Source organism: Myotis yumanensis, unplaced genomic scaffold, assembly GCF_028538775.1.
Source record: "Myotis yumanensis isolate MYYU_CA2020_CCGP unplaced genomic scaffold, mMyoYum1.0.hap1 SCAF_8, whole genome shotgun sequence".
NCBI classification, from domain to species: Eukaryota; Metazoa; Chordata; class Mammalia; order Chiroptera; family Vespertilionidae; genus Myotis; species Myotis yumanensis.
Genome location: NW_027223759.1, coordinates 15477953 through 15491205, shown reverse-complemented (window position 1 = coordinate 15491205; position 13253 = coordinate 15477953). Strand labels below are relative to the sequence as shown.

The window sequence follows — 13253 nt, the reverse complement described above, 5'->3', positions numbered from 1 at the left end:
CTGTTGTTGAAGAACTGCTCATCACACCACTCTTTCCTTTAATAAACACCAACCAGAAGACATTTATTGTTCTTTGTATTTTTTTAAAAAAAAGTGATGTGTTACCAAACACGTAGTTTTTTAAAATATTATTGACACTATGATTTTTTAACTGACCATTCACTTTTCATTGCTTTGATAACTCAGAAACTCAAAGTCAAAGTTATGGTCCATGAAGGGCATCTAATATGATCGAGTCACATAGATTTCACATGTTAATCTTATCAAAGACATAATTATACACCTGATCATTTTTCACATTGTTCTGATTCTCTAACTTGTACATTTTATCCCTTTGTATATTGTAATTTTCTAAGTAGCCTCAAGTACTTTGTAAAATGACAAATACATAAATACACATGTGAGATACAGTACTTGCAACACTGCATTGAAGCTATTTCCTTATGTGTGCCTCTTGTATTGGACTGTGATTATGTTGAGGACCAGGATGTTATTTTACACGCCCAGTGTCCAGCATTAGTATTAGTACGTACTGGGACTCTGTTAACTCAGTGACAGGCACCGAGCTAAACCATCTCAACGACAGCTCATTTAACCTTGTTTTTTATTTTATTTTATATTTTTATTGATTTTGGAGGGGAAGGAAGAGGGAGGGAGGGAGGGAGAGAGGGAGGGAGGGAGAGAGAGGGAGGGAGAGAGAGAAAGAAAGAAACATCAATGATGAGAGAGAATCATTGATCGGCTGCCTCCTGCATGCCCCCTACTGGAGATCGAATCTGCCTGTACCCTTGACCAGAACTGAACCCGGGACCCTTCAGTCTGCAGGCTGAGGCTCTATCCACTGATCCAAACCAGCTAGAGCTAGCTCATTTAACCTTTAATAGGGGTTGCCTCTAGAGGGAGCTCCAGGTCTCTCTGACTCATCCTTTCCCCTCCTTGCAAATGCCTTAAGTGTCGGTATAGATGGTCAATTTATCCCACAGTTACTACCACAATCATTCCCTCTCTCTCCCTCCCTCCCTCCCTCCCTCCCTCCCTCCCTCTCTCCCTCTTCCCCTCTATTCCATCTTCTAGGACTGTTTTCCCCTTTCTCCCACAAAATGACTATTGGTAGTAGTGATTCTCTGATTGGGAATGTGGTGTTGCTCTGTTCACAGAATTACTGAGCTTGGCTAGCCAAAGGAAGGGGGATGGATTACATGGAGCGCTGGGTTGCTATGGCAACAGGATCTTAACACTCCTGTCCTCCCCTTTCCCAGCTAGGAGCTGAAATTCTCAGCGTGAGGGAAACTCTTCCCCATTAGTGCACAGTGGGGAGAGTGAACACGCATGAAGCTCTGGAGTTCTGGGGGTGGGAGGGGGGGGTGAGTGTCAACAATTGAGACGGTGAAATTAACTTGGAAGAGAAAGAGCCTGTGTTCTCTATACATTTTTGGACTCTCATATTCCCTCACTTGGTACATTCTAAAATTTTCAAGGGATAATTATAAGAAAAAAAGTCAATAATTAGAAAGCTGGTGTGTTTGCCAAACTGCAATATTATTTCTAAATGACTAGAATCCAACTCTAGCTTTAGCTTTATAGATATACTAAACTTTCCAGGCAAATATTTTGCTATCCATGGAAATTTCCCTTTCCAGGAATTTTTATGAACCTTTACTACCATTGCAAATCTGAGTAGTAGATCCTTTAGAATCATGTTCCTTTTAGGAATCTGAAAATATAATACAGCCTTTATGATCTGAGTAATGACTGAGACAGCATCTCCACAGGAAGAATGAAATATGAGTGCACCGAGATGCAATTCTAGGGCCTCTCCCTGGCATAGCAGGAGTAAAAATGTTTTAAAAATATTTTTATTGATTTCAGAGAGGGAGAGAGATACAAACATCAATGATGAGAGAGAATAATTGATCAGCTGCCTCCTGCACACTCCACACTGGGAATTGAGCCCACAACCTGGGCATGTGCCCTGACCAGGAATTGAACCGTGACCTCCTTTTTCATAAGCTGACACTCAACCACTGAGCCACGCTGGCCAGACAGAAGTAAAAATTTTGAAATGGTCACTGGCCTCTGTATAGAATTTTTATTATTTTTATTTTTGTTAATCCTCAAACAAGGACATTTTCCCCCACTGATTTTTAGAGAGAGTAGAAGGGAGAGGGAGAGACACAGAGAAACATCGATGTGAGAGAGACACACATCCACTGGTTGCCTCCTGACAAGGGCAGGGAATTGAGCCTGAAGTATGTGCCTTTGATTAGAATCAAACCCAGGACCCTCTGGTATATAGGTCCACGCTTTATCCACTGAGCCTAAGCAGCTAAGGCTGTGCTTTTCTGAATATTGCCCCCCAACACCCCCCCCCCTCCCCCACCCTCCGTCCATCCCGAGATTCCTTTTTGAGGAATTTAATATACATTATCCCCCAGGGTCCTGCAATGGTATGCATCAAACCACTGGAAACATCATTCTGAGTATCCCAAATTCTTATCTAGGGACGACCCCTGCCGCCCCACCCCAGACACTGCCTGTTACATCTATACTCTGGATAAGAATGAGAATAGTACCTCATGTGGGACTTCACATCCAGCAACTCCAGGGCCGTGACCCGAGGCTCCCCAGCCAGGTTTTGCAAGATCTTCAGCCTTGGCCCGCAGTGCTTGTAGAACTCAGTGCAAATATTCAGCAGGGACTCCCGGGGTCTTCTGAACTCCTCCCGGGCAATTCGCTCATCCAGCTCCTCTCTGGGCAGGCCTTGCCCCTCCTCCAGCAAGTGAAGGTTTTCCCTGGGAAATTACAAAAGGTTAACTGGGGGCCTGGGAAGGTGTGTGTACGGCAACTCTGAGAGGAGAGCTTCCCATGGAAGAAAAAGGTAAGATTCCTTATATAACAGCTAATGAATCAGGACAGGGCTTGGAGAGACCCACATCTCAAAGTTTATCATCTTAGAAGGAATTATCATCCCAAATTGTAGTGCTGCTTTACATTAGCAATTCCCGAGGATTTACCCAGAAAAAGAGTGCCATGCAATAATTATATGAAATCTAACAGAATCATAACCCAGCTCAAAGGCAATCATCGTAAGATATCAGAATGGGTATGGAATTAGGGTTGTCTTTCTGTACCTGATAAAGTGCAGTTTGGCGCTTTGTTCCTGGTACCTGGGAGTCAGAAACACAGTCTGCATTACTATCAGAGCAAGAAAAGAGGCTGGACTTTTTCTTAGGAGAAGCCATTAAAACTATACATTTTGATAAACTCACAAATACTCCCATACAAATCCTAAAATATACAATCTTGATCTTTCATTTGCTGCCACATATGGTGCAATTATAGCTGCTTTGAAAGCTGTTCCATTGGCATAAAATCCATGGAAAGACAGACATTATAAAAACACATCCAAAGTCAAGAAATGTGGTCAATAAGGGAATTTTTAAAAACTTTGAAAGTAAAGTGAATCTAAGTTACAGTTTTAATACCACATGCTTTGAAGGTGATCAGAGGAAGAAATATGACTGACTTCCTCTCATTTGTGGAGATATATTGCTTTGTAGGACTTTAGAAACCTTCTTTTCCCATAGGCCTTATATCCAGTAGTTGAACCTAGCCCCTAAATATCCCTTAGAGTATATAATCATTTTTTATCAATATAAGAAATTGAGGCATGAGTTCACCATCATATCTGGTAACTTATAGTTCAGATTGGAATTTGTTTTATTTTTAATATCTATATATATAAAAAGCCAGCGACTGGAACGCCATAACAATCTGAACTATGACGCCCACTGCTGCCAGTGAAACGGCCGGATAGAGGGATGGGATAGAGGGATGGGGCCAGCAACCAACCTCCTACAGTCCCTCCCCCCAGCTGGCCCCACCCCCGATGGGCCCCCACCACCCCGTTGGGCCTGCAGACAGCTCCGTCCCTGATCAGCAACCCCCACCCTATTCGGGTCCTGTGCTCCCTCCCCCCAGCCAGCCTGGCCCTGATCACCTGATCAGGATGGCCGGCCAACCTCCTGCCATCTCCTCCTCCTGATAGGCCTGGCTCTGATCTGCCTATTGGGGCCGGGCCAGCCAGACCCCACCCTGCACGAATTTGTGCAATTGGCCTCTAATAAATATATATGACGAGCAGAAAATTAATTTCACATAAAATAATAATACACACTTAAAAATGTGCTTCAGAGAGTCTGGAAAATTAATTTCTCTTTAAGAGCTCCTGCTAACTATTTCATACTAAGAAGAAAGAACTTTCTCTAAAACTGATTTTGGGTTTGCCCTATTTTAATTTTTCCTTAGAGGAAGAAGCTTATTAAACTCTGTGTGTGCATGTATGTGTGTGTGTGTGTGTGTGTGTGTGTGTGTGTGTGTTAGACTGTTTAGAGGTTAACACAGACAGAATGATGCAGGCAGAGTATTAACTAGGAGAGCCAGTGTCTGAGTTACACCAAAACAGGGAAGAAGATTAAGTCAATGACCCTGAAAGCATCACCAAAGGACCTAGGTCAGTTTGGATAAAATATCTGTGGAAATTTGTCCAGATGAAAGAAAACTGACTCTTCATACCTGCCCCGGAATGAAGAACCACCTCCGGATGATTATTGTTTTATTTGCTTTTTTCTTGGAAATGAAACAACACTGGAATAGTTCAAAGACCACCCAGGAGGCAGAGAACATCTTCATGTTCATGCAAATACACTGACACAAATGCCAATGTATGAAAGGGGCTTGGGTTTCTCTTTGGTTATTTCAAATGAAGCCTTGGTACTTTCTTGAACTCCAAACTCTCACCTTCCTTTTTATTTCCTTGGAAGGAGATTTTTGCACTTAACATTGACTATTTTCAGGATTCCTTTCATGCCCAACAGTGGAGATTCAGGTTGTATGAAATGAAGATACCATGGAAGAATAAGGCTAGTGAATTACCTGGTGTTCACCCCCGACGACATGGTGTGATTGGCTGTAGTGGCGCCTTTATGACCTTGGTCACACCTGCTCATCTGTGGGGCTGTCATGGGCCTGCAAGGACAGTAACCACCACAACAAAACAACAGCAACAACAGAAGTGGAAACATTTATGAAATCTTCAAGTTATTGAAGCTCACATAAGTTTTAAGTTAGAGTCTCAAAGAGACAGGCTATCTAGCTTTGGGCTCTTCTGTCACACCCTTTTGCTGTCTTTGTTCTGAGAGATACTTTAAAAGGCACATTACTTCCTAAGGATCTGTAAGCTCACCATGATTTAAATTCTTCCACTTGAAATGAGGAACATCTGTAATAGTGTCAACAATAAAAAAAGTTTTTCCACTTGGTTCTGAGTAATAAACTGACTCCTCAAACCAGACATGTATGAAATCAGGCTTCTAAATCTGTATTAATCAAGAGTTAAGAGCACATTTTTCAATTCTACAGGTACCAGGACATTAACCATTCTAAATAATAAGTAAAAAGTAAAAATGTATATACCATTTTGACCACCAACACCATAATTAACCACTCTATTTTTGTGAGGAACTACCAAAGAATGAAAGAATAGTTCTAAACAAAATCATGCCTAAGACTACTCAGGGAAGTAGGTAAATTAGTATCTATTATAAGTCAGCAACTTAGACACTTAGAAGTAGATTTGAGTCGTCTAATTTGGTATCTGCAGGGTTCACTTTAAGGATTAGGTAAACTCTGCCTCGCTATCAGCAACTGAGACATGGAAGGGATGGCGCAGCTTTTCAAAAACAATTTCTTGTGGGAACTGGTTCAGGCTTGCTGTTCTGATGCTCATTTTCCGCAGGCTGGGCGTGGCCAGAAAGTGAGTCGCCTTTCAACAATCACCCCAGACCTTCTCCTCCTGGGCCTTTGTTGTGAGAGGCAGGATTTAAAAATGAGAAGCAACATTTACAGACTCACTCCGAGTGTTACTCCAGTGACTATGTTACCTGATATGACCAAAAGGCGATGATCTGGTAGGCCTATTCTCACCAAGCCAGCCTTAAACAGCAGAGCTTTCTCTGGCAGAAAGATTTGACACATGAGGAGTCATGGTGCCCTTGCTGGTGGGAGCACAGAGGGGGCCAGGTGAGAAAAATGCAGGTGATTCTTAAAGCAGAGAGAGGCCGGCAGGCAGAAAACAAAAGGGATCTCAGACCTAGAGCTGCCTGGTGTGGATTCTGCCCCCAGAACCTTCAGATGAGAACCCAGACTGACAACCATCTTGATTTTGGCCTTGTGAGACCCTGAGCAAAGAGAACAGCTGAGCCCGCCCTGACTTCTGGCCTTCAGAAATATGAGATAATAAATGTGTTTTGTCCTCAGCCTCTAGTTTGTGGTAATGCGTTACACAACAATAGAAACTAGTGCTATTATAATTGTCATATACTTGTTTATGTGTTTCCAGCTCTATAACTTAATTTTTTTCATGAGTAAAGAAATTAAGAGTGTGGAAATGAAATGAGGTTCTTATTATCTTCTTTTTGTAAAAACAACAAAGCCATTCTTTTGTGTGAATAATTATAACCAGTCAATGAGGCTGGTTTTACACTCCAGCAATAATTACTAAATGCACCGGAATATTTAAAGTCATAGAATTTTAAATGTCAGACTTCCATCCATAATTCTTCGTGGAATTTTGGGTAAGTCAATGTTAATTTCGGGTGAATCAGTAATTTAATTGACTTATCAAAGAGAACAGAAAGGAGGAAAGCACCACTATTGCAGAATATAAGGAGAAACAACTGAAATGTCACTTGGGGAAAACTGACTGCGCTTCTCTCCTCTACTTGCAGGGAGGCGCTGGTGCCATAACCACATGGCGCAGAAAGGAGAGTGTAAGTCTGATATTTCTTCTTCAGATGCTCTTCCTCCTGGGATTTTTCTGAAACCATCACCAAAGCCTGAGGACTATTGCCCATTGGACTTGGCAGTTTGCCATGGTTCTCTGATCCACTGCTTCCCATTTCCTCAGTTTATTAGCGGTTCTCAACCTGTGGGTTGCGACCCCTTTGGCGGTCGAACGACCCTTTCACAGGGGTCGCCTGAGACCATCCTGCATATCAGATATTTACATTACGATTCATAACAGTAGCAACATGACAGTTATGAAGTAGCAACGAAAATAATTTTATGGTTGGGTCACAACATGAGGAACTGTATTTAAAGGGCCAGACGGTTGAGAACCACTGGTTTAGATGCGTATGAGCACTTTGGCAGTGATAGCCCACCCAAGGCTTTTGAGTAACATTCTGTTTGCTTAGGTTGCCGATGTAGCTCATAAGAACCTACACATATATTGACTTAATTAGTCACAATCTCACTCCCTCTCTCACTGGCTGGTGCATGTGGAAAAGTCCTCCCAGGACTGAGGGATTTCGGCTAGCTCTGTCATCAACAGAGCAAGGTGGGGCTGGGAAGTTGGTGCCTTTCGGTGCGGGTAAATCATAGACAGAATTTTAGGCTAAGGATGTGGCCAAATGGGATGGAGGAGCAAAGATACCGACCCAGGAAGAAGGTTTCCCATCTCCAGTCCGGGGAAGAATATCCCCTTCCATATTGTAGATGGCAGTGGAGAAGGAAAGCCAATCTTTTGTAGAGTGTTCTGCATCTACCTTCCCCACTCCTCTCACTCAATCTTCTGTCTCTGTTCCAAGCCCTCCAGCCCCTCCCCCTTACCAGTCTTTCAATGCCTTCTGCACCCAAGAATCTGGTGATATACTAATTTCTTGCAACTTTGTTTAGGGCTGACCTCTGGTGACAATTTACCTTTCAAGTCCCAAATCTCTCAGCCCCTTCTCTCAGCACTACTGAGTCTTGTCCCATAGAGAATCTGTTAATTATGGCATTAGAATAAAATTTTGCAGATTATGTTTGTTATGTAGTTTTAAAAATTATAGTAAAAACAACTCATTATAAATAGTAAAATAATAAAAGAATGCTTAGTTGGAATTGCAGATATTTTCATAAAATAAGAGCCAATAAAAAATGTTGATCCCATTTTCATATTCACTAAATTGGCCCTTTTACAAAAGATTTGTTTAGCATTGGTTAAAACTGCCATAGATGCTCATCAAACTACAGGCAAATGTGTGTTTAGAAATCATGGTACAAGAACAACAACAATAATAATAGTGCTTAGCACTATTTATTCAAACAACTTAGGGATATTTGCAGTTTTAAGCCGTAAGGACTGAATTTGAGCAGATATAAAGACTGGTTTCAGAAATTTTTTAGCCATCACATTTTTTTTTCTCATCTTTTTGGTAGATACATATAATTTAAGGTTGTGGATATTTCTTTTCTTTAAATATATGTTTATGGATTCCAGAGAGGAAGGGAGAGGGAGAGAGAGATAGAAACATCAATGATGAAAGAGAATCATTGATTGGTTGCCTCCTGCATGCTCCCTACTGGGGATGGAGCCTGAAACCTGGCCTTGTGCCCTTGACCAGAATAGAACCCGGGACCCTTCCGTCCGCAGGCCGAAGCTCTATCCACTGAGCCAAACCGGCCAGGGTCAGGCTGTGGACATTTCTGCTGATGGGATTACCTGGTGAGGACCTCTACACTGTAGAGAAGGGCCTGGAGGGATGTCGCAAGAGCAGCTGTGGCAGCAATCTCCTCTCGGGCAGCAGGTACTGTCTCCACCTGTGATGTCTGCCTCTTTAGCTTTTGTAGGTAACATGGGACTAAAGCTTCCAAGACCATCAGCATCTGAAGACTGTGTCAACAGAAAGGAAACCAGGTCATATTTCACATCCTACTTTTGTTGGTTGTATCATATTTAAAAGCATGGAGAAAGGAAGACAAACACCGAAATTTGACTTGGGAAAACTGGTAGAAATAATGACCAAAGATTTTATATTCTTGCTCTTAATGTGACAGTTTTCATTGCTTCTTTTTTGTTGTTGTTAATCTTCACCCGAGGATTTTTTTTCCATTGATTTTTCGAAAGAGTGGGAGGGGGAGAGACAGAGAGAAATATCGAGAGACACATTGATTGGTTGCTTCCCACAGATTGGGGATCCAACCTGCAACCGAGGTATATGCCCCTGACCAGAATTGAACCTGGGACCCTTCATCCCACAGGTTGATGCTCTAATCACTGAGGAGACTGGCTAGGGCTTCATTGCTTCTTGAAAGGAGTTTTATTAAATAGATTAAATGTCTATTCTAAAATTATATTTGCTGTTAATTTATTAGATGTGAACATAGTCTCTACACAAGACTAAACATCTAAGCTGCTGCACAAATTCTAAATTAGGGAATTCCAAATTAATGAAGATTTATTATATTTTCCAGAACCTCGGCTATGACTAGTTTCCCAAATTTAGTTTTTGAAAACTTACCTGGCAGAAGGTTACAGGCTGATATTACGCATTCAATTTTATTTCCTTTGCCGTATTTACTTATCACAGAGTAAAGGTCTGCAGTTACCTTCTGAACGATTCCGGAGCATATGCCACCACCGTGACACAGAGCTTAATGGCCTCACTTATGGAGAAAGTCAGGTCTTCATTTCCATAGCAGAAATCTGAAGGGACAGAAGGTGAAGGCGTACAATCAGAGTGGATTCTGCCAGGAAATAAGAACAGCTTTATCACTCTAACATTTTCCTTCTAGTTAGCTTTTGCAGCCATTTCTTCATCAGACTTTAATCCTAAACTGTGAGCACTATTAATTTCTTCATCAAAAGTGACTAAAAATTCTATTGTTTTTTAAAACTTTAAAATAATAAGATGACAAATAAAAGCGCTTTTTGGGAGAAGTTTTTTAAAAAGCTCACTTCCTAGAAGATATGTTTGGATGGCCTAAAGTCAGACATGCCCTCTAACAAACAGGATAATAAAAGGCCCTTTTGGGGGGTTATTCTCTTAGAATTGCCCAAGAACACCCCATTTTCTGAGAAGTACAGTGCTCGAATAGTGGTTCACTCAGCATCATTATGATACAATTTTCATGGCAGAGAATTCCTTACTCTTTAGGATTGACAAGAAATGTAAGAAAAACAGGAGATAGGAAAATGTACTCATTCAATTTACACCACTGTTCCATTTATTTTTGCTGTTTTGAGTTAGTTCAAAATATTCAACATAGAGTTATTATTTTAAGAATAATTGCAAAGAGAAAAAAAAAAGTCAAGACAAATTTTGCTTCTACCTAAAGACTTCAGCGGCTTCTCAGCCTTGACCAGCTCTAAGATATCTAAGATGTCCGTGGTCTCGCCCTCCAGGGACTGCAGCAAGTCAAACAGGCACTGAGCTGACACACCTTTGCTGGACCCAGTATTGGCAGCATCCTGTATAAAGAAAGGCAATTTTAGGAGCTCCAGTGGCGCAATCGGTTAGCGCGCGGTACTTATAAGAAAGGCAATTTTAGTTTATTTAATTCCACCTCAGTACGAATATGGTTTGACCAGAAATCCAAATTTCATAAACACTGCTGTTGATAACAATCACAACATTGCACCGGTATTCAGTTTACATGATTCTGCACCCAACAATGCTGCTGTGTGGCCATGGAGTGGAACACCTGAGTTTTACCGCTAGCCTAGTACAAAAGAGATATTTGTGGAAACTCATAAAAATACAGTAATATGTCAACTGCTGGAAAACATCATGCCAATGGCCCCTCTCATCTGTAATTGTAGGATTCAGCATTTGCAAAGGCAAATTTGTAATGGGTTAATTGAACAGTTCAACTACGTTTGGGGTAACATATTTATTAGCTCTGGGAATTTTACAAGTCCTATTTGCTAACATAGCTCCAAAATGGAGATACGTAACATCTCAAATCTGTCTTATTCATTTGATTCCTTTATTAAAATAACAATTCCTTATTAAATTCCTACTCTGTGCTAGTCACCATTCTGTGCACTAAGGTGCAAAACAAAAGCAAAAACAAAACAAAAGCAAAAAAAAAAAACATTCACTCGAAACAACAGCTAAAAACAAACCAAAGAAAGACAAGGGTCTTGCTTTAATGGAGCTTAATTCTATTGTGGGTGTGGTAGAGATCCATATCACTTAAACAAAGATGTGTAAGGGATGTGATCTATATAAATGCGCTGGAGAAAAAGGGTAAGTCAGGTGTGCCAGAGAATAGAAAGGAAGTAGAATCAGGAACTCTTCCTTTTTTTTTTTTATATATATTTTATTGATTTTTTACAGAGAGGAAGAGAGAGGGATAGAGAGTTAGAAACATCGATGAGAGAGAAACATCCATCAGCTGCATCTTGCACACCTCCTACTGGGGATGTGCCCGCAAGCAAGGTACATGCCCTTGGCTGGAATCGAACCTGGGACCTTTCAGTCCGCAGGCCGATGCTCTATCCATTGAGCCAAACCGGTCAGGGCGAACTCTTCCTTTTATAATTTTATATTTTCCATCCTTTCATTAACTGAGTATGAAAAAACTGCAGAGTTGGCCTATTAATATCTAGGGGCTGAGGTGATGGTTGAAGAGAAATGTTGAACAGAAATGAGTTTCTTGTGGAAAGAGAAATAATGTATGGCATTCATATCCCACTGGTTGAAGAAAGAGAGCTGAGAGACCGATTATGCAAAGATCAATGGCCAGGCCATACATAACAATACAACTGCTGATCCCCAAACTGCAGTAACCTGCCCAGGAAACCAACCCAAACCCACTGTCCACAGACACTAGCCCAGGAAACCAGCATGCAATCCATCAGACTTGTTGGAAATCAGGGTACTAGCTCTAGTGGAAACCAAACAATAATCCCTATACCCATAAACCCCCAAACAGACAGGACTTGATTAATAACTAATCCTTGTCTCCGCTCCCAACTTAAGACCAATCAGAGAAAACCAAATATGCACCCCTAACCAATCACATAGGATGCCCTGTGTCTACTCTGCCCACTTACAGCTTCGCCAGGCCAACAGCCTCCAATCAGAACATCCCCGAAGCCTTCCCTCTTCTCCCTATAAAGTTTTCTCTCTCCTCTGTCTGCCTTTGAGCCTCTGCCAAAACCTGAGTGATGGCGGGTGATGCCCTCGCTACAGCAAGCTGTGAATAAAGAGCTTTTCTCGTTTGCTTGATCTTCGTTGATTTCCAGAGTTTACTCACCGGGAACTCCAGCAGCGGGGCCACACTAGCAAACAGCTGGAGCACAAAGGGCTTCCGGTGGAGAATGTAGAACTGGTGGCAGGCAAACTCGATGGCTTGGCGCAACTGGGGGTTGCTTTCATAATCAGAGTACACCTGTGGGAAGATGCCACACGGTCAGAAAATGCCTCATCGCCATGGGGAACGGGGAGGGAAATGGGTCATTTCACCTGGTGGAGGGGAGGTAAATGGTATAACCTTCCTTCAGAGAAATTGGGTAATATACATAGAAATCCTAAAAATATATAAATATACTTTTTCCCCAGGGAGTTTGTAACTAGGAATTTATCTTAAGAGTTGGACAAATGTAAAAGGTGTATATACAAGAATGTCCACTGCAAGGTTTCTTATAACAGTGGAAAATTTGAAACAACTTAAATTACTCATAATTGGGGTTAGTTAGGTGAATTATGGCATGTGTATACAACAGAATATTATGCAGTTGTTTTTTAAATGCTATACCACTAAATGTAGCTACATGGAAAAAAAATATCCATGGTGTTCTTAGTCTTAAATGAAAAAGGTAGGTAACAAACTTGAATATATGATATGATTCAACTTTTGTTGTTTTTTTTTTAAAAAAGGCAGGATAGAGTGCCAGGGTCTTCAAGAAGTGGAAACAATGGTCATGTGGGAAGGAGGATTATAAGTGATCTTTATTTTCTTTATCTTCTCTATTTTATAATGAGCATTTATTGTTTTTAGTAATCAGTACAAAAGTTATAAGAAGAGAGAAAATTCCAACTATTTAAAAACAGGTCAGAGAGCCCTGGTGATATTGAAAGTAAATTTCCTGCCCCTGTAGGTTGAGAAAATTTTATTTTGCACGAGCATGTAATACTTCCAAAACTTTTATGAAAACTTCCACAAAACTAGAGAATGAGGATGATCCCCCAGCCTTATCTGAACTTTATTCAGAACTCCTGACGTGGCCAGATACACATCAGATGCAAGTAAACAGAAAGTCCTCCTGCTAATAAATTCACCACCATCAGCCTCTTTATACCAAATGTAATGGCAATGAAAATCTCTGTCCTGAGAGAAGTCAGAGACTTTCTCAAAGAAATATCAGCTGAACACTTGCCATACATTGGAATAATGGTTCTCAAATATTCTAAGGTATCAGA

The 13253-nt window shown here is 41.2% G+C and overlaps 1 protein-coding gene across 5 annotated transcripts in view; it reads right to left on the bottom strand.

Annotated features, from left to right (window-relative positions):
* The window catches only part of UNC80 (unc-80 homolog, NALCN channel complex subunit), a 173137-nt gene that overhangs the window by 31659 nt on the left and 128225 nt on the right, over positions 1–13253 (bottom strand). For all 5 annotated transcript variants that reach the window (XM_070422035.1, XM_070422038.1, XM_070422036.1 and 2 more), the window contains 7 exons: positions 12088–12222; positions 10156–10294; positions 9433–9529; positions 8546–8716; positions 4936–5028; positions 3132–3167; positions 2574–2792 (listed from right to left, as the gene is read on the bottom strand). In XM_070422035.1, the coding sequence (XP_070278136.1) occupies positions 2574–2792; positions 3132–3167; positions 4936–5028; positions 8546–8716; positions 9433–9529; positions 10156–10294; positions 12088–12222 (890 nt within the window). The remainder of the gene's footprint in view (positions 1–2573; positions 2793–3131; positions 3168–4935; positions 5029–8545; positions 8717–9432; positions 9530–10155; positions 10295–12087; positions 12223–13253) is intronic.